The 24,026-nt window shown below is 47.9% G+C and overlaps 2 protein-coding genes across 2 annotated transcripts in view; one reads left to right on the forward strand and one right to left on the reverse strand.

Annotated features, from left to right (window-relative positions):
* LOC134410259 (uncharacterized) overlaps positions 1-24,026 on the forward strand; it is a 365,840-nt gene that overhangs the window by 74,805 nt on the left and 267,009 nt on the right. The gene's annotated exons all lie outside the window — the stretch shown is intronic.
* The window catches only part of CHTF18 (chromosome transmission fidelity factor 18), a 48,318-nt gene that overhangs the window by 18,047 nt on the left and 6,245 nt on the right, over positions 1-24,026 (reverse strand). The window contains exons 5-18 of the mRNA XM_063143556.1: positions 23,907-23,996; positions 21,651-21,703; positions 20,176-20,329; positions 19,288-19,500; positions 18,793-18,890; positions 16,796-16,919; positions 16,568-16,713; positions 14,474-14,567; positions 13,418-13,516; positions 11,927-12,057; positions 9,476-9,644; positions 8,260-8,484; positions 7,562-7,711; positions 4,290-4,420 (exon numbers count right to left, since the gene is read on the reverse strand). Coding sequence (XP_062999626.1) covers positions 4,290-4,420; positions 7,562-7,711; positions 8,260-8,484; positions 9,476-9,644; positions 11,927-12,057; positions 13,418-13,516; positions 14,474-14,567; positions 16,568-16,713; positions 16,796-16,919; positions 18,793-18,890; positions 19,288-19,500; positions 20,176-20,329; positions 21,651-21,703; positions 23,907-23,996 — 1,877 coding nt within the window. The remainder of the gene's footprint in view (positions 1-4,289; positions 4,421-7,561; positions 7,712-8,259; positions 8,485-9,475; positions 9,645-11,926; positions 12,058-13,417; positions 13,517-14,473; positions 14,568-16,567; positions 16,714-16,795; positions 16,920-18,792; positions 18,891-19,287; positions 19,501-20,175; positions 20,330-21,650; positions 21,704-23,906; positions 23,997-24,026) is intronic.

Below are 24,026 nucleotides of genomic sequence, written 5' to 3' on the forward strand. Positions count from 1 at the left end.
CAGAAGTCTTACAGCCCCAAGGCCAAGGGAGGGTGGGGCATGAAACTACTCCCTTCTATACTTCCCCTGAGAACCCTGACAGAGATAAGCCTGCTCAGATTCTGACATTCCAAACTAGTTCTAATTAAATCTACCTACAACCTTCAAGGCCTCCTGGCCTTGCAGAACCCCCATACTTGACACCTTATTATGCTTTTGCTATAAAGACATAGAATCATAGAATAGCAGAGTTTGAAGGGGCCTACAAGGCCATCGAGTCCAACCCCCTGCTCAATGCAGGAATCTACCCTAAAGCATTCCTGACAGATGCTTGTCCAGCTGCCTCTTGAAGGCCTCTAGTGTGGGAGAGCCCACAACCTCCCTAGGGAACTGATTCCATTGTCGTACTGATCTAAGTTTTTCCTGATGTCCAGCTGGAATCTGGCTTCCTTTAACTTGAGCCCGTTATTCCATGTCCTGCACTCTGGGAGGATCGAGAAGAGATCCTGGCCCTCCTCTGTGTGACAACCTTTTAAGTATTTGAAGAGTGCTATCATGTCCCCCCTCCATCTTCTCTTCTCCAGGCTAAACCTGCCCAGTTCTTTCAGTCTCTCTTCATAGGGCTTTGTTTCCAGACCCCTGATCATCCTGGTTGCCCTCTTCCGAACACGCTCCAGCTTGTCTGCGTCCTTCTTGAATTGTGGAGCCCAGAACTGGATGCAATACTCTAGATGAGGCCTTATAGCAAAATTTACAGGATGCAAATGAAAGGGGAAAGGACAATACGACTCCAGAACACTCCTCCGAACTACCTAGGGGTTTCATGAAAAGAACCGGCAAATATCTCTGCGTGCCGGTACCCACAGGAAGAGACAAGACATATCGGGGGGAACGTCAAAGAGGATCAACTCTGATTAAGTCAGTGAAGAGGAAGTGATGGAGATCATGGGGTGTGGGAGGGAGGAGTGTTGTGTTTAAAGTCGACATGCCGAGAAACTGAAGAGGATATTTTCACCATCTGTTCAGAGCCCAAAACAGCACGTGCATTTCCAGATATTTTGGCCAAGAGATAAGAGAGCTTAGCTGAATCCTTGAGTCTCCGTCCTGCCCTGATTATCGTTTGTCACAAGGGGTGGCTAAGGTCACCCCTTGCGGGAGTTATTTGATCTCTTCTGAAAAGACCACCCGATTCATAACTTTGAAAAAGCCATTAAAAAAAAAAATTTAAAAGGGAGGAAGAGACACACAGCCAGGAACTCTCTGGGTTTTGGGGGTGTTGATTTCAGGGGCACCCAAGGTCAAAAAAGCAGAAGGCGATTAAATGTTGCATCTCAGCAATTTTCTAAAAAACCCGCTAATCTTTTAGAATCGGTAATGAGATTTCAGCTCAGAAGCACGGGCTCCCACATGCCCTAAAACATAATGGAATATATGGCAACAGGACACAATTCCACAGAAGCACAGAAAAGGCAGGGAATATGACGTAGCGCAAAGAACCCCGCTTCTTGCAATCTCTGCTTTTGCTTTGTACAAAGTTTCTAGCTGTTGTGGCTGCAAAGGTGCGCTGGAAAGCATGTGGGTCACACCTGATGAAACCTCAGAGGTCAAAGAAAGAATTAACGAATAAGTTTTCCAGCTGCGGCAATGACTGTAGCATGCTTGCCTGTCTCTTGGCCAGCCAAACTGGAATAAATTAGGCAGAAATGCTCTGTCTTACACAACTCATTGCAGGTTGAGAACTCCGCTTCTCTCGGCAGAAGAATCATAGCCCCTGGAAATGCGTGACATCAGAGGAAGGGAGAGGCCTGCTATGAAGAGCAAATCAGGAGGGCCACGCAGGAGTAGTTTGTAGCCCAACTGCTTATCTTCAAATTGCTTAAAATCATAGAATCGTAGTGTTGGAAGGCACCCTTAAGGCCATCGAGTCCAACCCCCTGCTCAATGCAGGAATCCACCCTAAAGCAGCCCTGACAGATGGTTGTCCAGCTGCCTCTTGTCTAGTGTGGGAGAGCCCACAACCTCCCTAGGGAACTGGTTCCATTGTCATACTGCTCTAACAGTCAGGATGTTTTTCCTGATGTCCAGCTAGAATCTGGCCTCCTGTAACTTGAGCCGGTTATTCCGTGTCCTGCACTCTGGAAGGACCGAGAAGAGATCCTGGCCCTCCTCTGTGTGACAACCTTGTAAGTATTTGAAGAGTGCTCTCATGTCTCCCCTCCATCTTCTCTTCTCCAGGCTAAACCTGCCCAGTTCTTTCAGTCTGTCTTCATAGGGCTTTGTTTCCAGACCCCTGATCATCCTGGTTGCCCTCCTCTGAACACGCTCCAGCTTGTCTGCATCCTTCTTGAATTGTGGAGCCCAGAACTGGACGCAATACTCTAGATGAGGCCTAACCAGTGCTGAATAGAGGGAAACCTGTACCTACACGATTTGGAAGCTATACTTTTATTAATGCATCCCAAAATAACATTTGCTTTTTTTGCAGCCACATCACACTGCTGGCTCATATTCAGCTTGTGATCTACAACAATTCCAAGTTCCTTCTCGTTTGTAGTATTGCTGCAAGTGTCCCCCATCTTGTAACTGGGCAATTGGTTTCTTACTCCTAGGTGTAGAACTCGCATTTATCCCTATCAGTTATAAATAACTCTGGTCAGGCCTTTTGTTCATCTAGCCCAGTATTGGCTACTCTGTTGGGCAAAAGGTCTCCAAGCTTTTTGCTCAGCTTTTAACTAAAGATGACATCTGGATTGAACCTGGGGCCTTTTGCATGCAAAGCAGGGATTTTGCCACTGAGCCACGGGCCTTTTACGCGATGAATTCCCCCCTACGTAAAACTCCTGGAAAACAGTAAAGTAGCAAGTCAAGAGAAAAAAGGCTCCAGCCCAGTCATTTTCCTGCTGTCCTTTTTTTAAGGAAGTTAACATACTATTTATTGATTTAAAGTATTTCTTGGCTGCTTTTAGGGCAGAAGCCCTTTCAAGGCAGCAGCATACAGAAACAAAACACATAAAACTGGTATGATATTAAAAACGACAAAAACACAATAAAAACATTAAGTGTACCAAAAAACCACCCAGCAATAAAATCACTAAAAATAACAGCAAAACAATAAAAACAGCAACAAAAGCGATCATATTACGAGAGAAAATAGCATGTTTTCAAGGCCTCCTTAAAAGCCTGCAATGACAGACCCCCCATGGCAACTAATTCCAGAGCTGTGGGGCCACTGCAGAGAAGGCCCTGTCAGGTGTGGTCACTCACCTGACTGTTCTCACAGGTGGGCAAATGAGAAAGGCCTCTCTTGCTGATCTTAAAGTGGGGGGAGGCTCCCTACATGGCTTGGGACCACAATACCTGATGGAACGCCTCTCCCGACATGAACCTACCCGTACACTGCGCTCAACATCTAAGGTCCTCCTCCAAGTCCCTACTCCGAGGGAAGCTCGGAGGATGGCAACAAGGGAGAGGGCCTTTTCGGTGGTGGCTCCCCAATTGTGGAATGATCTCCCTGATGAGGCTCGCCTGGCGCCAACACTGTTATCTTTCAGGCGCCAGGCCTAGACTTTTCTCCCAGGCATTTAACAGCATTTAACAACGCTAAGTTTGTTTTCTAATGGACCCCAGAACTTGTTTTTAAATAGATACTGTTGTTTTTATACTGTTTTTATGTTTTTTTAAAAAATTGTATACTTTTAATGTTTACTATTTTAAAATGTTGTAAACCGCCCAGAGAGCTTCGGCTGTGGGGCGGTATATAAATGTAATTAAATAAATAAAATAAATAAATAAATATGGCTGAAAGTGGCCCTTCAAGTAATTTGGTCCCAAGCATAGGAGAACATTCACAGAAACGTTAACCCCCCCCCCCCGCATTTCTTTAATAATCTGAAGCGGCACAATCTACTCCACCGCTTTAGTATTCATCCTGCTGCGCGGGGTCTGTCCAGGCCCCAGCGACGGCTACAGGAGGCAATGAACTGTACATATGGAACGCAAGAGGCCAAAAGCCGCTAACAGACGATTTGCTTCCATAGCCAAGGCAATGATTTTTCAAGCGAGGCAGTTCACACCCGCCTTCCCCATGCTAAAGCCCTCCAGGTGGGTGGGACTACAACCCCTATTAACCCCAGCCAGCAGTTGCTGGCTGGGGATGATGGGGTTTACAGTCCCACCCACCTGGAGGGCTCCAGGTTGAGGAAGGATGGTTTACACCCTCCGTTGCCAAGGTTGTACCCCTTCCCGTCCAGGGATTGAGGAGGCTGCCTCATGCACAGGGGAGAGTGTGGGGGTGGGTGGGATTCACTCACGGGTCAAGCTTGTAGACGTACTGCCCGTCGGGGGTCCGTTCCTGGTGGTACGTGAGATTATATGCCAGCATGGTGGCGATCAGCTCGGCCAACTGCTGCTTCTCTTTCTGACTGTACAGCTGGGTGTTCACCTGGAAACGACAAAAAGGTGTGAAGGAAGGTGTTTCTCTCTCCCTTCCTCATGCTACTAGTCCTCAGGGGAACACTTGGCAATGTATTACGGCTGGCTGGCTTATGGAAGATGACAGGCTGGGCACAGGAAGCAGGAAACTGGGCGGGTGGAAGCCAACGCCCACCTCCTGGACCTCCTCCCAGCCCCCTGAACATGCTACAGAGGGCCTGTTCAGACGACACGCTAAGCCATGTTTAGGCTGCTAACCCTTTTGCAGCAAATGGTTAGTGTGTTTAAACCATGGTTACGTAGCCCCCATGGTTAGGAATGGTTCACACAAAACGCTAAGCTATAATCTTTAGCTCAAAATGCCTAACCATGGTTTAGCGTGTTGTCTGAACGGGGCCAGAGAGTCAGAGGTGAGCTGTGGTTCAGGGGAAGGGGCACCCGTGAAAATCAGCCGGAAGCACCTTCCATCAACAGAAGCCTGGTCCTAGTTCCAACGCGATTGTTTTCCTTACCTTGGTATGCCTGAACCACTCGGCAAATAGTCCGTCTGTGTTGTCAGATCAAGCAGCAAGGTCAACTGTCCCACCCTATTTCATCTGATCAGAACTCCAGGGAAGCCATTTCCGCCTGGATTGGACCAGTCCCCTCCCTACGTGTGCCGGGGAATGAGAGCGCTCCTGACCTGCCCCCTTCCCAACGGGCCTGCATGTCTGGCCTCCGGTGGCACCAGCAGTTCACGCAGGAGCGCAACATCCCAGTGCGTGCAGTTCAACATACCGAGGCTCAGATGGCATGACTGATTCCTGGATTTTAGCAGGGAAATCGACCGTGTTAAAATGGACTGGCGTGTGTCGGACTGTACAGAAGGCCCTGCTGGTACATAATTTCCCTGCGTGAACAGTTGGTGACACCAGAGATTGGGAAACCGTGCTGGCTGTAGAGAGACAGTGTAAAGATTGTATAAAGACTGTAGAGAGACAGTATAAAGCTGCCTTCCCCAATCTGCTAGACTACAACTCCTATTATCCCCCAGCCAGCTACTGGGAGCTGAAGGCCAACACATCTAGAGGGTGCTAGGTTGGGGAACGCTGGGTTAAGAGTACCATCCCAACCAGGCCCTCGCTGGGGGACATGGGCAAGATGCTACCCTTTGGCAGGATGTTACAGGGATGCCATGCAGATGGCCATACTATCCTAGAGCAAAGCATGTTCACCTGGGGAATGGTGTGGCCAGGTAGGACAAATGTTTGTCTGCAGCAGCCCGTTGACCAAGTGGTAACTCATTATGTGGCGACACAATAAGCTAGCCATGGAGGCTAGAGGCACCCAAATCAAACAGTGAGAAGGTCTCCCGCTCCAGAGCAGCCTTCCTAAACCCAATCCACTTCAGACATATCGGAATACAACTCCTGTAATCCCCAGGCAGCCTGGCCAAGTAACCCAGCCATCTGTCACACCCAGCCATGTAAAATGTTCTCCTTACATCGCCCATCACATGCAGGTTAGGTGCTGTTTTTATTCTTTTGTTGTCATTTTTTAATTGTGTTTTAAATGTATTTGTTTTAGAATTGTTGTAACTATGGTTTTATTTTAAATTTTGTTCTTATTGGAGCAACACTTCCTTGTTGTAAATGGGGGGCATACATCAAATCGAATCAATCAATCGGCTGTTGGTTGTTACCCACAGGGAGATTAAAGCGAGGAGAATCACAGAATCATGGACTAATGGAGTTGGAAGGGGCCAATAAGGCCATCAAGTCCAACCCCCTGCTTAATGCAGGAATCCACCTCAAAGCATCCCTGACAGATGGTTGTCCAGCTGCCTCTTGAAGGCCTCTAGGGTGGGAGAGCCCACCACCTCCCTAGGTCATGGGTTCCGCTGTCGTACTGCTCAAACAGTCAGGATGTTTTTCCTGACATCCAGCCGGAATCTGGCTTCCTGCAACTTGAGCCCATTAGTCCGTGTCCTGCACTCTGGAAGAATCGAGAACACGAGTTGCCCCCACAGCGAAGAGCTCCAAAACAGCGCAGCAAGTGAGCCAAGTTCCATGTAGCAAAGGAAGGCGCAACTCCACGCTGCCCCTGCGTCACTTTCCAATCTGGGGGAAAAACCGATATTCAACTTCAACCCCCTTCCCCCAAACTCTGTGCTTAGGCTGCAAGAGTGAGCAGTAGCCAGGGACCCACAGACCCTGACCTGAAGGGCCCTGGATGTCAACACCGAAAGAGTTTGGGAATAAAAAGCGAAGGCAGGGGAGGGAAGGAACGGAAAAGGAACCGTCTGTCGTATTTCCTGGGGGAGTAAAAAGAAGCCAAAGGCAAAGGTAGAACCAGGCAATCTTCAAAACGGAATATTTACAAAAGTTTATTTACAGGCGGCACCTTGGCAAAAAAATCTTTTTACTCCCCCACAGGGTTTTCCTTGCTTTTGCACTTGTCGTATTTCCTGCACAGATCTCATCCACAAAATTAATTTTCTCACTTCTGCTTGATACACTCCTGCCAGGACAGCTTGCATAACTCTCCCCTTTGGCCTTGTACTGCAAGGTCACCCGAGGTAAAGCTCAGACAAACAGGCCAGGACTATCTGTCCACCTGCAGCGGGAGGATGCCCTTCACTCGCTGGGTCAGGAACGGTCAGGCAATCCTCCCGCGGCAAACGAAAGCAGCCGGCGGAGGACAAGTGACGCAGGGCCCGGTGCTTTGAAGGGTCAGAAACAAGGCTGCACCACACAGGCTAATGAAGCAGACAGATCTAGCCTCTTCGGGTGTCTCTTTGTAGCACACTTTTGGTGCAGAGAAGATACAGCCCAGGTCGGAAGAACTGGTGACGCACCAAACTGAATGAAGTCCAGCCAACCTGAGCTGGAATGGCCAGACAGGTGTGCACCCAGGGAAACAGATTTTTCCAAGTCCTCAGGAAGGGAAGGAAAGGAACCTCTCATGCAAAGCACTTGAGTCATTGCTGACTCCTAGAGGGACGCCTGCTTTCGCTGACGTTTTCTTGGCAGACTTTGTAGCGGGGTGGTTTCCCATTGCCTTCCCCAGTCACGGTTTCCTTTCCCCCAGCTAGCTGTCTGTTGATCTCCCACAAAAGGAAAAGCCAAGTACAGCCCCCCTCCCCGTACTTTGCTGAGGAGGAATTCCTTACCGGTCTTAGTTTTGGCGAGATAATCTCCAAGAGAAGGCAAAGAACCTCCAGGACGAGAGACTGTGGCCCAGTGCGGCTCCGGGAGATGGGCGTGACCCCGGATATCATGGAAGCCACAAGGTTCTGCATCTGGGTCAGCTTCGTCAGAGCCTAGATGAAGCGGATGGAACCCGTAAGGCGTCAAGTCAGGAAAAGGCAGACGGAAATATCAGGGGGGGCTGCAGCAACTCCCCTTATGGTTACCATGCCTGGGACATTTTCTTGGGAGATGCGATCGAGGGGTACAAAATTATGCATAGTGTGGAGCAAGTGGATAGGATAAATCTTTTCTCTGTCGAGTCTGGGATCATCCTGTTTATTTATTCTTGCATTTATACCTGCACTGATTGGCAGGGGCTCAGACAAGGGGACTTTGCCAGCCTTACCAGGAGATGCCAGGGGTTGAACTTGGGGCCTTCCACAGGCAAAGGAGGGGGCTCTACCAGCTCCACTGTGTGCTCAGATTCCTCCCCAGCGCAAGCAGAGGGACAGGAGGCCAAGGAGGCCATAAGGCCGAAGCCAATAATCCTGGGGAGAAAAGGGGGCTGCTCCTTGCCGCCTCACATGTGAGGCCACGAAGTAAGACGCCACAACACTGAGCACAGTCCTCCTTCCCCCACCCACATCCCTGCCCCTGACAGTTTCCCCTTGATACCTGCCTCATGCTGGCTGCTGGGATAGGCCAGTCTGGGGACGTTGGAAGCAGCGAAGAGCAGGTGGAAAGAGACGGGGAGGAAGGGCAGGTATCGCATGAGCTGGAAGTTCTGGCCATGCATGATGGTCCTGCTCAGCAGGTCCGAGAAGCCCAGCCACTCCAAGGCCAGGCAGATGGAGCCAAAGCTGGGATCCTTCACTTTCATGTTGAGGAAGTTGTCATATAAGCCCTGCAAGGCGAGTGGGACCACACTTTCAACCCATGGCTTTCACCCCAGTACAGCTCTCAACCGCTGCATTATCAGGCGTTCTCCGTGACCAGACAGTGTTACGTCCATTGCACCAAAACCAACGTATAGCCTTGAGACACTTTGATGACTAAAAGAGTATATTATTGCGTAAGTTTTTATGGAATGCAATTTTTACCCAAGGGAATTCACCAAAATCAGAGCCTAAGCAACTTTCAAAATCATTACAGGTCTTCTTTATCTGAATTAGCTTCTGTAAGGTGGTGTTAAGATAAGCTCAAGCCTGCAATTTGAAAAGTTATATATTTCATTCCGAGTTTAGTTTCAAGCTCTTGGGAAGGGCAGGCTAGCCTGTAGAGTGGCTAAAAACTGTGAAATGCCTGTAATAATGCCAAAGACACAGGCTGAATTGTTGGCTTGCTGGGGCACGGAAGAGGGGATGGATTCTGCATCTTGATCTTAGTATTACTATGACTTGTTATTTGGGCAGCACTATCAGAAGAGTAAACGGGGTCGGTGGTGGTGGGTGGAACCTCGTTCCCTAGAGTTTACAATCTAAGATCAACAGTGGGGAAGAAATCAGAGAGGAGCAAGAGGTCTGTGTGAGCAAATGCAGGGACACATCAGCTTCATTTCAGCTGGGAGGAGGAGGCAGATGACAACAAAAGAGAAATGCAGGAGGAAAAAAGAAAATGCAAGAACTGAGGAAGTCTCTAAAGGGAGAAAGATAAAGTGTGGGTCAGTATTTGGGGAAGGAGTTCCAGACATGAGGGGCAGGGAGGGAGAGTAGACGGGGCTGCATGAGGCAGCAACGAAATGCAATGGGGTGGGAGGGGCAGAGGCCAATGGGGGTCACAGAGCAGGGAACCAGGGCTGGAAGATGTTGCCAGGCACGGCTGCGAAGAGGTGAAGATCAGGATAAACCATCCAAATCTTGGCTGCAGGCCTCCAGTTCAAATAAAAAGCAAAGTACCTGGGTGAGCTTTTCATGTTCTCCAGAGGACGTGGTGAGGTGCAGGATGTGATGGAACCTTTGGGCAGCTGCATTAATGGACGTTCTACCCGCTGCCACGCCGAACAGGTCGTCACCCTCTCTAGCGAGGAGGTGTGCTGGGATCGAAGGGTCCATTCCTATCCTCTGCCTTGGCACACAAAAGCGAAGCAGGAAGTTAGGATGTCAAGCAGTACAGAGCTATGCCGACAGTTGGGGGTGGGAACCAAAGGAAAGACAGAAGAATGAACAGGGCATTCAGTGGAACATGTTCAGAGGGCAACGAGGATGACCAGGGTTCTGGAAACAAAGCCCTATAAAGAGACATTGAAAGAACCAGGCATGTTTAGCCTTGAGAAGGGAAGACTGAGGAGAGACACAATCGGTTGCCACACAGAGGAGGGCCAGGACCTCTTCTCAATCCTCCCAGAGTGCAGGACACCGAATAATGTTACGGGAAGCCAGTTTCCGGCTGGACATCAGGAAAAACATCCTGACAGTTTGGGCAGTACGACAATGGAACCATTGACCTAGGGAGGTTGTGGGGTCTCCCACTTGAGAGTTCTTCAAGAGGCAGCTGGACAGCCATCAGTCAGGGATGCTTTGAGGTGGATTCCTGCATTGAGCAGGGGGCTGGACTCAATGGCCTTGTAGGCCCATTCCAACTCTACTATTCTATGATTTGGGGGGAAAGACATTTAAGAGATACACCAGGCTGCAGATTTTTTTAAAATAGATACGCTAGTGTTTAGTGTTGCGGTACCCACCCTCTGGAATACTTTACCAACTGTCATTAGATGGGCACCCACAGTTCTAACATTTAGACATCTTCTTAAAAGCATTCCCTGAAGTTGAGCCAGACAGCACAGTGTGTGGTTTTATTGCTGATTAACATATTTATTCTTCCGTTATTTTCATTTATTACATTTATTACATTTCTGTACCACCAACAGCCAAAACTTTCTGGGTGGTTTAAAAGATTTCTTGTCATACTTTATTGTTGTGGTGGTATTATGCTGAAAACAGAATGCACATTTGAGTAAACAACTATAACAAGAAGAACCTCCATCCATCTGGCCATTCAAACCATCACCCAAGAATGCAGATGGAAGGGAGACAGAGAGCAAAAAACCTCTACGGGGTTAAAGATCAAGTTCTGGTTCACGGACACTGACGCTCGCCCCCGAAATGGTCAGCAGTGGCAGCACAATTGCTCTCTAAATTAGAATGGGAGGGGCTCTCCACACTTACAGCTGCACACAAAAAGTTTTGTGTCGAGGGAGGGAGGGAGAAAAAGAGCCGTGCTCCCAGATTCTCTGGGCGCTTTCCGTGTCTCCGTCTTTGAAGGAAATGAGGCCAGTGACACGCACAGCTTCATCTAGGGGTAGGAAGCAAGGCAATTCCGCTGCGTGTAAACAGAAGCAAAGCCAGGGCAGCTGCTCACGCAGAGAGCGCGGCAGGCCCAAAACAGAAGAGGCTACCCGCCGGGTCTCTGAACGATTCATTTATTCATCACAGCACGCAAAGAGTTATCCTGCCACATGCTAGTTTAGGAACACAGGTTTAAATCTGATGAATATCAGTAACAAGCAGTGGACACACTTGGTCACAGGCCTAGAAAAAAAGAATTAGAACAGAAAGGCGAGGAGAGGGCAAACCCCAGAAACAAAGATAAAGAAGAGCTCATTAGCTCACACTGTTTGGGTGACCTTATGGAAAGGAGGACAGGGTTCCTGTGTCTTTAATAGTTGCATAGAAAAGGGAATTTCAGCAGGGGTCATTTGTATATATGGAGAACCTGGTGAAATTCCCTCTTCGTCACAACAGTTAAAGTTGCAGGAGCCGTGCCCTCTTTTGTATCTGGACCAGATGGTCATCGTAAACTAAGTGGTATCGCTCATTAGCTAGGGTGACCTTATGGAAAGAAAGACAGGGTTCCTGTGTCTTTAATAGTTGCATAGAAAAGGGAATTTCAGCAGGTGTCATTTGTATATATGGAGAACCTGGTGAAATTCCCTCTTCATCACAACAGTTAAAGCTGCAAGAGCTATACTAGAGTGACCAGATTTAAAAGAGGGCAGGGCACCTGCAGCTTTAGTGAAGAGGTGAAGAGGAAATTTCACCAGGTTCTTCATATATACAAATGACACCTGCTGAAATTCCCTTTTCAATACAACTGTTAAAGATACAGGAGCCCTGTCCTCCTTTCCATACGGTCACCCTATACACTGTTCCACGGCATATAGATATACACACTGTTCCACAGGATATATAAACCTTATTTCTGCAAATACAGCTTTAGTTTGCAATGTTTCTTCCAGTCTCAAAAACTGGGATATGTTTGTTTGTTTCTGCTTTGATGCAAAAGAGGCACCAACATACTTTTTTTGGCAGGGGCAACCTGAAATTTGTTCAAAACAGTTAATCTCTCACCTCTGCATCTTTGGGAGCTGGAAGATCTCCTGCCAAATAGAGAAGAGCCCTTTGTTCTGGTCTTTTAAGCCAACCTTTGCTGTCTGAACCGTCCTCATGTTCAGTTCTTTCTTGCCTCGGCTGTACAGGAACTTGAACAACAACAAAGGGAGATTTGAAGCCACAAGACGGAAGGTGACGTGATCCCACTAGCCTTTGGCCCATCTTAACCAGGGCTGGTTGTGCACACCAAGATTCTGAGCAAGCACAGGATGCAGAATTTGGGTGCAGAATTTACCTTCCTGAGAATGACAACTTTCATTCCAACAAGTTTCTAGCCTTACGGTTGGGAAAATATGCTGGAAACTGCATGGACAACACACACCTACTGAAATATCAGAAGCTGAGTCCTTAACACTGAGCATTCATGTAGCACTTGGTATACATCACCCTTACCTGTAAGATAGACCAGTGCTATTATCCTTATATTGCCTAAGGCAGCCGGGGCAGGGCCCACACAGCTCAGGAGTGACGCCCTGCTTTACACGCAGAAGGCTGCAGGTTTAATCCTCAGAGCTGCTACCAACACACTGGGCTACATTTATATCCTGTCTTTCCACAAAGGACCTCAAGGCAGCTTAAGGGCCATTGGCTGTGACGACTGGGAATGATGGGAATTGCAGTCCAACACATCTGGAGGGCACCAGGCCGAGGAAGGCTGAGCTAATGAGTCTGGGTCAGAGGGAAGACCCAAATTAGGGAGGGTGGCAAGTACACCCATCCACATTGTTCCTTGTCCCTTCCTGAAACTAGTAAAAGCAGAACACGTGATGCAAAAGAGGGGAGAAATGCAGAGTTACGTGAAGAAAGAAAGGGGGGAAATCATGGCGATTCCCACAGCTTCGCTGCTGCGGAGTCCACCTTCCTCCCCTTGCGTTCTCCTCCTGGGCCTCTACTCCCCTCCCACCAACCTTCATCCTTTCCTGGGGTAACTGTCTCTTCCAAAGCCTCCCCTGAACTGCTGACTCGCACCCCACTGGAAGCTGGTGGCTTTGAAGTCGGTGGGGCGGTGAATCCGCTCCGGGTTTGTCAGAACTCTAAAGGAGCAATCTGAGGAGTTCTGACTGGTGTTGACTGAAACCCGGAGTGGATTCACTGCCCACTGAGACTGGCGCCACCAGGCTCCACTTGCCTGCCCCTTTCCTGTCCTTGCCTGTTACTGTTCTCATGCTCCGCCCCTTCCTTGAACCCCATCCTTCCCCATCTGCCCATGCAGCTTTGCTTTGACCTGTCCCCAGTCCTTGAGGAAGGCAGGGGGCTACAGAGGAAGGACGGCGGACATTCGCACAGGGTCACAGAATCATAGAACAGCAGAGTTGGAAGGGGCCTACAAGGCCATCGAGTCCAACCCCCTGCTCAACGCAGGAATCCATGCCTGCTTTCGATGTACAGGGACGGGGCGGGAAGGGAAACTAAGACACCCACCCCACCCCCACCCCCACTGTGACTTACCTGCAGGGTGTTAATACAAGAGCGAATGTCATTCTCTGTCTTTTCACACAAGGCCATGAGCGCCCCTGTGTCGGCTTTCATGCCCTGCCGGACGGTAATCTGAAACACAGAAACTTGCATATCAGCAGCCTTATTCAGGCACATTTATTTATTTCAATTATTACCAGAACATTTATTTATTTCATTTCTATGCTGCCCAATAGCTGAAGCTCTCTGGGCAGTTCACAAAAATTAAAACCATAAAGTACAGCTTGAAGAATAAAATATGGCAATTTAAATCACAGTATAAAACCACAATATAAAAGTCCAACCAGAATAGGCTAAACATGCGAAGGGAGAAAAGCGTTCCAGCCCCATCTCTCTCTCTCTGTCTCTCTCTCTGTGTGTGTTTGGTTACTCGGCAAAATCAGGGTTTTTTAATTGCATGGGTACAGAAGTGCTTCTCCTCTTTGGACTGCTGCCCTTCACGCAGGACACCGGACATTTATTTATTTATTGCATTTTTATACCACCCAATAGCTGAAGCTCCCTGGGAGGTTCACAAAATTAAAACCATTCAAAGTACAAAAGAAACAGTATAAAAACATGATATACAATACAATATAAAAGCACAACCAGGATAAAATCAGCAGCAGTTCAGAAATACAAATTTAAAATACAGATTTAAAACAGCAAAGTTTTTATTTATTTAAAACTTTGACCATGGGGGTGGGGCTTGGAGCACTTCTCTCATCACTAGTTCATGCAACATGGAAGACCGAACGCCCCCCATAAATAGATTTATGCTGTATCTATTAGCCAAGATACAGCATCACGGTAGCTGGCGTAACACATAAGGAAGAAAAATAAATTATCTTGATTATTTCTCAGGCCAAAAGCACACTAGACTAGTGTTGTTTTCACCCGGTGTCTGTGGGAGAAAGTAAGACAACCTTCTAGGTGTAACATTCCAGTGTACCAGGTGGGCGAACATTTAAATGCATCATGTATAAAGTTCATGTGGAGCAAACTGTCTACAAGAGAAGAAAAGAATAAATGCTTTATTTTTGTGCCTACCTCATGCAGCCTCTGGACCAGCCTAGATGGAGATGTTGAGGGGAAGTTGAGCATAAAGGCCTGATGTCTTAGCAGCCGCAGAGAAGGGACATACCTAGGAAACGGAGGCAGAGAGAGACATCTATGAGCCAACAGTGTGATGTGGCTGCAAAAAAAGTAAATGCTATTTTGGGATGCATTAATAGAAGTATAGCTTCCAAATCAGGCGAGGTACTGCTTCCCCTCTACTCAGCCCTGGTTAGGCCTCATCTTGAGTATTGCGACCAGTTCTGGGCTCCACACTTCAAGAAGGACGCAGACAAGCTGGAGCGTGTTCAGAGGAGGGCAACTAGGATGATTAGGGCTCTGGAGCAAAGCCCTATAAGGAGGGACAGAAAGAACTGGGCATGTTTAGCCTGAAGAGAAGATTGAGGGGAGACATGAGAGCACTCTTCAAATACTTGAAAGGTTGTCACACAGAAGAGGGCCAGGATCTCTTCCTGATCTTCCCAGAGTGTAGGACACGGAATGGGCTCAAGTTACAGGAAGCCAGATTCCGGCTGGACATCAGGAAAAAACTTCCTGACTGTTAGAGCAGTACGACAATGGAACAAATTGCCTAGGGAGGTTGTGGGCTCTCTCCCACACTAGAGCGCTTCAAGAGGCAGCTGGACAACCATCTGTCAGGGATGCTTTAAGGTGGATTCCTGCACCGAGCAGGGGGTTGGACTCAATGGGCTTTTAGTCCCCTTCCAACTCTACTATTCTATGAACTTGATCAGCAATACAGAAGCAGTTCTGAGGTAAACAAGAACAGGTTCCAGCTTCCTCCGGCACCACTAGAGGTTGATTCAGAAATGCTGAAGGCCAGCCGCACATCCACTTCCTGGACATTGCAAGGCGCGCTGGGGATCAAAGATGCGGCTTCCAGTGCGGAATATCTGAGCTCTTATAATCTCTTTCATATTGCAACGCATGTTTCTAGCCATCAATGTGGTGGTTGCGCAACAGCCGGGCCACAGGGCCCAGAGGTGGCCTGGACTGGAGAGTGGGGGGCGGCTTCTGAGCACAGACAAAATGCAAGAAGACAGGAACCAAAAGGGGGAAACACACACACACACACACACACACACACGAAATTGCCAATTTTCAGAATTGGAAACGTGATGGAATTTTCAATGTTCAGCTTTAAAAATTAAGATGACTAGGTATTATGAAAATATTTGCTTTAAAAACATTAAGACTAAAATTTTAAATCTAAGACCTCTCCTTAAGAACTTTTAATATAAAAATAAAAGCTTTTTTTTTTAATTTGAGAAAACTAATAGTGTTAATGCAGTTAACCCATTTTTCTCATATACAGTAACCAGCAAAGGTGTCCAGTGTTATTTCTCACAATACTTTGCTTTCATCTCAGCAGGCAGTGTGTACACGCTCTCTCTCTCTCTCTCACACACACACACACGTTTTCTTGCTCAGAGGATACTTTTGTGAACCGCCCAGAGAGCTTCGGCTATTGGGCAGTATAGAAATTTATTTATTTATTTATTTATTTATTTATTTATTACATTTTTATACCGCCCAATAGCTGAAGCTCTCTGGGCAGTTCACAAAAATTAAATCCATGAAGAGCATAAAAACAACCAACAATCTAAAAACACGAATACAAAATACAATATAAAAAGCACAACCAGGATTACAACCACACTGCAAAAATTGATATAGGTTAAAATATGGAATTAAAACAGCAAAGTTTAAATTTAAGTTAAATTAAGTGTTAAAATACTGAGAAAATAAAAAGGTCTTCAGCTGGTGACGAAAGGAGTACAGTGTAGGCGCCAGGCGGACCTCTCTGGGGAGCTTGTTCCACAGCCGGGGTGCCACAGCGGAGAAGGCCCTGCTCCTAGTAGCCACCTGCCTCACTTCCTTTGGCAGGGGCTCACTGAGAAGGACCCCTGTGGATGATCTTAAGGTCTGGTCAGGCACATATGGGAGGAGGCATTCCTTCAAATAACCTGGCCCCAAGCCTTTTAGGGCTTTGAATGTTAATACCAGCACTTTGAATTGGGCCCGGACTGGCTAGAAATGCAATAAATAAATAACTAAACCTCTTACTGGTCATTGCAAATGCAGATGATTGGCCGCAACAGGAGGCTGCCTTCCTTCCTCCTCTTTGTCCCACCTGCTTTGCCAGTGCCGCTTTCTGATTCGGCCTCAACAGCCTTCCGGTTGATTATGCTTAACAGCACATTGATGGATGCCTGAAAAGCAGAACAGGCCAGTTTAACAGATCTAGAGGAGCACGTGACGAGCGCGCCGGGCCAGTGGGCAAGATTAACTTACCGTTGGGGCACCGTCTATCTCATCAATGACCAGGCAATTGGGCTTCTCATTGGCTCCCAGCACTGACTTCATCTGGGTGGCAGCTTCAATTCGTGTTTTGAAGAGATCTGGGCTGCGGTCATCGCTGAAACAAAAATCCTGGGTTAAAGAAGCAGGTGGAAGCGGATGGAGGAAGAATTCTCTGGAACTTTGGCCTCTTAGAGACGGACAGTCCGTCTGAGGAAGCAGGCTCCACACAAAAACTTATTCTGCTATAAATCAGTTAAGTCTTTAAAATTCCTCAAGACTCTTTGCTACCTTAGAGTTTGTTGCTCCAATTCGTTGCAAACCATGAACTGAACTATATAGATTTATTATTCCTGGGGTTCGTATGTGGAGGCTCCTACCAGGGGAGGGGGAAGAGAAAGCCAACAGTGATGGTCTGAAATGTGGCAAACGGCAACATTTGCATGCGAATTTCGTCAATGGTTTGAAAACTCAGATAATACGTCAATGAATGTTGAAGAAATGAGGAAATATATATTTATTTCTGGATACAAATTCAGCATTCACCACATAAGTCAACACTGACTCTTCATTCTGACACCAAGATGGAACAATGGGTTCACTCAGGAGAGTTCTGGTTCTTGGCCATCTACAAAGTCTTCTGTGAACTCAACAAATCCCATGGCTTTCAGTAGCATGTAAATGGTTCAGCTCAGGCAACACATTTCTCAATGGTGGCTTTAGAACTCCATGGTGTTTTTACACCATCGTTGAGAAATGTGTTGTCTGGCGGGAAAACTGCTGCAAAAGAAAAAAAACAATCCCAGTGGCTCTCCTAGAGGGGCACTCGCTTCTTTTGCCGCTCTTGCCAGGGAACTCTGTAGCCTGTGGGAAAAGTCAACTTAACGCAATGGAAAACTCCACGGAGCCCTCCACACAACGGTTGTGCAGGAACTCTCCTCTGCACAACATGGATATTTAGCGGGGAGTGTTTTCCCACCAGACAACACATTTCTCAACGGTTGTGTAAAAACTCCACCGTGGAGTTCTAAAACTACCGTTGAGAAACGTGTTGTCTGAACTAAGCCAATCCCTATTCTAGCTTTCTTTCTGATCCTGCGCAAAGGCCCTTGTCCTCACCTCCAAAGTCCAGCGCAGCCTTGTCCCCATTCTTATAGCCTGACACATCCCCACATGTGCGCTTTGCTCCTCCAGATCCACCCCTTCCCCAGCTCCCCTGCTCCCTAAAAAGACCCCACCCTTGCTGCCTGCTACGCCCGCAACTGCCTTTCAGGACATCTGAATGACATTTAAAGAGGTTGGAGAAATCTGCAATGGATTCAAATGAGTTAAGATTTCCACAAATCCAACCTGTGCATTCTGAGATTGCACAGGCTTTGCGCACTGGTTTGGCAAACGTGCGCATTAGCATAAATGCACATTTGCAATGAGGCAAAATCCCCCTACATCTCTAAAAAAACCCAAATCCTTCAATGAGCAGAAGTCAGAACAGAATGTGCCTGACAGTACGTGAAACACAGACTGAATGAATTTAACAAAATCTTCCCATCCCAGATGCCAGCCCTCTCTTACTTCTTTGCAATGCCTCCTTCTCCATTACACAATGCCCTAGTTTCCTTGCTCTTACTATAAGTGAGCCTCTGCAACAGAAACAACCACATTCCTTCTGTTAACGAAATTGAGATTGTAAGCTCCTGAGGGCAGAAGCCTGTCTTCTCGTACTCTGAAAGCTTCATGCACAGATGGAGCTATCTATACAAACAAAGCCCGCCAGCCAGCTCTGTATACCACGCGGATCCTGTAAATGACATCCCTGTCATGCCCATTTTACAGATGCAAAACCACATGAACCGAGTCCCAGAGCTGTGAAGGGGCTCTGAACCTGTGATGCCTGAGTCCAAATCCTGCATCCAATCCCAGTACATCACGCTGGACCGCACGCCTTACAGCAGGTTTGTCTGACTTGACTAGAAGTGCAGGAGAAAGCTCACCTGGCGTTCATCTCCACTGCGTTATACCCAGCATGCTTCACGATAACGTGAGCCAAAGTGGTCTTCCCCAAGCCAGGGGGGCCACACAGGAGGGCCACCTGCGAGGAACAGAAATAGAAGGTGACAAGACTGCCAAAATCCAGGGCACCTTCCTACAATCTTTAAAAAGGAAAGAAAAAAGCAACTGGAAAGGAACATATTCCCCGAGAAACATTTTCTCCTTGGTGGGGTCTGTTCCCCACTTTCATCTAATTGTAAGGAAGTGTGGATTCTGCAGCATGCCGGGATTTTTGCCCCTGCCTCTTTTGTCCCTAAAATGCAGCCCCAAGAGCTTCCCCCCAAATGGAATTCCACACTCCTGCTCTAAAGCGCTATATAAATTCTAAGCATTTATTAAACTCTAACGAGGGTGAGCCGTGAATTCCACTAAGCCTTTGCCCCCCTCACCCCCAGGACCGGTCTGCCACCCTCACCCCCACCCCACCCCGCGCTCACTTTGTATTTTGGTCGGTTGTGCTGGTCCAGCTCAGCTTCCAGCATCTCCTCCGTTAACTGGGCTTTGGTCTTCCACTTGCTCTGCTGCTCTTTGGGATACCTGGAGGGCGGGTGGGCCTCAGAGCTGGGCTGGGCTTTCTTGGCCGGCTTCTCCTTCCCAAAGACGACCATGTCCCAGAGTTTGAGCCACTTCAAGAGGCAGCGGTTTGTGTACTGGCAGCCCGAAGAGGAGGACAACACACATAAAATGCATGGAAATCACTCAGCAAGAATGCAAAATAAAATAAAATAAAATAAAATAAAATAAAATAAAATAAAATAAAATAAAATAAATAAATGAGCAGGGCATCAAAGGTTTAAAACGGGGAGAAGACAGCTCTCATTTTTGTTTGTGCAGGAGCATGCACAGTTAAATGACACAGGTAAGACAGAAATCCGACAAAGTGCTCTGTGTGACTCAGAAGTTTGCATACTCTTCCACAACTAGAAGCCAGCTACAGGAGTAATACAGAAGACTGAAGAAACACAAACTCCTGGGAAAGAGCAAAAAGCGGTGCCGCTCACTAAAAGCCCAGCTTTCTCATCTCCCACTTCAAAACTTTCAACAGATGTTGTAACGAAAGGATTAGCAACTTAGAAAGAAAGGAAAACTGGGAAAGAAAGCCAGGATTCTCTAATGGCGGAATTGTATGCATGTTTAGACAGAGAAAAGTCCTACAGCTCCCAGCATTCCCCAGACAGGCAGTTGTAGGGCACTTCTCTGTCTGCCTGGAATTGCACCCTAAAGCAATCTTGCACTCAGGAGCAATTGCTGTGCTTGTGCAAGGCACTTGCAACGGGTGCAATGGCAGCGTCGCCTCGCAGCAACCTCTGAAGAGGGACTCTTACGTCGTCACTGAGCAGTTCTACGTAGTGCCTGGGAGTGAACTGGTCAACCCAGAGGCAGTGCAAAGCCGACCCGTTCTCTTCTGCTTGGCCGTTGCTCTCTTCCTCCTCGCTGGGCGCTGCGGCCTCGATTTGGGTGTCCTCTTCCCCAAGACAGCTGCGAAAAGGAAAGTTGAAGAGTTCAGTTGAAATGGCCCTCACCGCTTTACGTGGGATGGAGATGCAAGCTTTTGGCAAGGCACAAAATCGTCCCGTCCCCACAACCGACTCCTGCCTGTGTATTCAAGGCTGAAATTCCCAATCCCAGGAGAAAGAGGGACGTTCGCTCAGGAAATGTGTTGGTCGAGCGACCCCTGTCTCTCTGGAAACATCCTCTCCTTCCAGGAGCCAGGACAGGGCTGCTTGTTACTCCATGTTTAACAACATAAGAAGAGCCCTGAGGCTGGATCAGACCGAGGGTCCATCTAGTCCAGCACTCTGTCCACCCAGTGGCCCACCAGCTGTCTATCAGGGACCCACAAAGCTGGAGACTGTGCAACAGCACCCACCCACCCATGTTCCCCAGCCACTGGTGTATATAGGCATACTGCCTCCAATACTGGAACATTACAAGAATAACAGAAATCTGGCACCAACCGAAGTCCAATACTCCAGCCTGGACGGACTAGGCAAATTGAGGATCTTTACATATTTTAGTTTGCGTAATTTATTTCTAGTTTGCTACTTGGGGTGCTGCGGCAGTCTTGTTCACTAATTCTGTTCTTCTGAGGTTTCAACAGGTATTGCCTGACAGCGTTCAAGTATACTTTTCAAGACGTAAAGGGCTGGAAACTCGTCCTTTTAAAATTAAAGCAGAGGATCTTGAGAAGCTGAATGTAGTAGGTTTCACAGGGTGGACACCTGCCTTCCCTAACCTGGCGCCCTCCAAAAGTGTTGGACTACAATTCCTAGCATCCCCAGCTAAGTTAGATGATCCTATGGGCCTGACTCAGTGGAAAGCAGTTTCCCGTGTTCCTCTTTTCTTAAAGGACAAGACTGCAGCATAGCAGTTGAGCACGTGCTTTGCCTATGTTAGTTCCTGATTTCTCTTATCTGAAACTTTGGAGAGCTACTGGCAGCCAGTATAGCTAATGCCAAGCTAGAGAGACCAGTGGTCTCACAGGGTGAAACCAGAGTGCAGGGCACAGAATAATGGGCTCAAGTTACAGGAAGCCTGATTCTAGCTGGACATCAGGAAAAACTTCTTGACTGTTAGAGCAGTACGACCATGGAACCAGTTACCTAGGGAGGTTGTGGGCTCTCCCACCCTAGAGGCATTCAAGAGGCAGCTGGACAACCATCTGTCAGGGATGCTTTAGGGTGGATTCCTGCATTGAGCAGGAGGTTGGACTCGATGGCCTTAGAGGCCCCTTCCAGCTCAACAATTCTATAATTCTATGTACCTCGATGGCTCCCCAAAGAAGCTCTACCAAGCCCACCTGTTCAGAACCTCCATCAATTGCTGCGAAGACTCAAGGATCTGCCTCTGGCGCTGAAAAGCAAAGACAGGATACAGCCAAACGCATTCACAAAACGCGGCGAAGCACGATCAGGAGAAGCGTGGGGGGGTGCAGCAGGAAATACATTTTAGAAGGGCTCAAGTGAGGACTTCATTTGTGACTTACTTGAACCCCCTTATGGGGATTTGCTTATTATGTTCTTTGCAGCGTCTAGTAATTTAGTGACAGCATCTAAAGGCGTTTCAAGAAATGGGACGTTACCGGATGCCTGTAGAATTCAGTGCCTTCTACTTTAACATGTGTGCGCAAGAACTTGAATTCAGTACCTTCTATTCCAGCAAAATATGAGCGTAATTCAGTTCTCGGATTTCTTACTGGGTGTTATTGTCTACCAACCCTTGAATACTGCTGCATCTCTAGTGGGGCCGTGACGTCCGTTAGCTTTCAAGCGTTTTAAGCATTGCTTATGTGGACCCACTCACGTTTTGCACAGATTCTTAAAGTGCAGTAAGGTATCCGGCGTGTGCTCTTTAGTACTTCTGGTGGTTTTGCACCCTGGCACAGGAGATCAGTTGCGGGTTGGAACACTGCAGAGGAACGCTCTACTCTGCCGTGCTCTGGGCCGCTTTGCGCATCACGATAAGCCACTCTGAAATTAAGCGGCGGTGGGTTGGTTGCTCGCTCACTAGGCCACGTTACTCCCTGAAGACAACCCAGGTGTTCTGTGGCTTCCCCACCTTAGTCCTCCTGCCTGCTCCCAGCACGTATCCCATGGGCCTTTGCGGCACGACCTCCGCAGCCTACTCCACTACTGGCTGCAAATGTCCTTAGCTGCCTTCTCCTGCCCTTTTTACTTGCAGAGAACAGCAGCCAGGATGGTGAGGGGCCAGGCAGCCAAGTCCTAGGAGGAACAGTTAAAAGAGTTGGACTTGTTTAAGCCTGGAGAAGTGAAGTTTGAGGGGAGACATGATGGTGGTCTTCCAATCTCTGGAAGGCCGTCATGAAGACGATGGAGCAGGCTTGTCCTGTGTTGCGCCAGAGGGCAGGACTAGAACCAGCAGGTGGAAATGGCAGGGAAACAGATTTTGGCTAAATAGTGGGAGGAACTATTTGGCCAGTGAGAGCTGTGCAGCAGTGGAACAGACTGTCTCATGAAGTGGTGGGTTCGTCTTCACTGGAGATACTTCAGCAGAGGCTCCAGGGCCATCCGTCATATGCTTGCAGTGTAGCGCCTGCACTGAGCGAGGGGTGGACTAGATTATCTCCAAGGTCCTTTCAAGAATCATCCTTATATTATCTGGTCTTATGACTATGCTGTATGACATTCTGGGCACTTTTAGTACAAGGGAGGGATATATTATTTCTCTGTTCTTTCTCGTGGTGGTTTTTCTAGACCAGTGGTTCTCAACCTGGGGCGCTCCAGATGTGTTGGACTGCATCTCCCAGAATGCCCCAGCCAGCAGGCTGGGGCATTCTGGGAGTTGTAGTCCAACACATCTGGAGCGCCCCAGGTTGAGAAAGGCTGTTCTAGACGGACATGATGGGCTTTGCTACTGATTCAGGAACTTCCTGACAACTGAGCCTGTTTTCAGAAAGACTGCTTTCTGGATGTCGGTGTGGATGTATTTTGGTAGGCCCAGTTTCTGAAGGTTTTCTGCCTAGTTTTTTGATGTGATGACTGTGACTGATAACAGATTAATTGTGACCTTTTCCTGTTGCCATACTTCTATAGCCAGTGGTGTATATTCTCTTTCTTTTCCTCTTCTACAACATTTTTGTCATTAGGTATTGCTATGCTGATGAGGTAAGGGCGTTGTTGTTGTTGTTGTTGTTGTTATTATTATTATTATTATTATTATTATTATTATACCAATTTAGCAGCAGTAGAGCCCCTCCCCCATCCCTTTCCCCCTTCAGAAACTTTTTGCCAACTAGTGAATCTATTAATTGTGGTTTCTCTCAACACAGGGCCAACTCAGCAATGCTAGGACTAACCCCCCTCCCCCTCCTCCCTGCACTCTACCTCTACCACTGCTGTCTGCCTGTTCCTCTCCCAATAAACACTCAAGCTGGGACCTGCTCTCATCCCCTAGTGCAAAAGTGGAGCTGGATCAAAAGCAAGGTGGAATCAAAATTAAAAAGCTGCTTTGGGGTGTTTCAAAGGGGGAGAGCTACATCTGGCTATGGACCTCAACAGAAATTAGCAGGTGGGTGGGTGGGTTGGGGAGGGCGTACCTCTTCAGCCACTTGCTCCTTTAGATAGGAGAAGGGAACTCCCAGTAGATGAAGAGGTCTCGACTTGTTCCAGTGAAGAGAGTTGGAGGGCTGCAGAAAACAGAGAAGGTATTTATGCAA

This window comes from Elgaria multicarinata, chromosome 17 (assembly GCF_023053635.1).
Source record: "Elgaria multicarinata webbii isolate HBS135686 ecotype San Diego chromosome 17, rElgMul1.1.pri, whole genome shotgun sequence".
Classification (NCBI taxonomy): domain Eukaryota; kingdom Metazoa; phylum Chordata; class Lepidosauria; order Squamata; family Anguidae; genus Elgaria; species Elgaria multicarinata.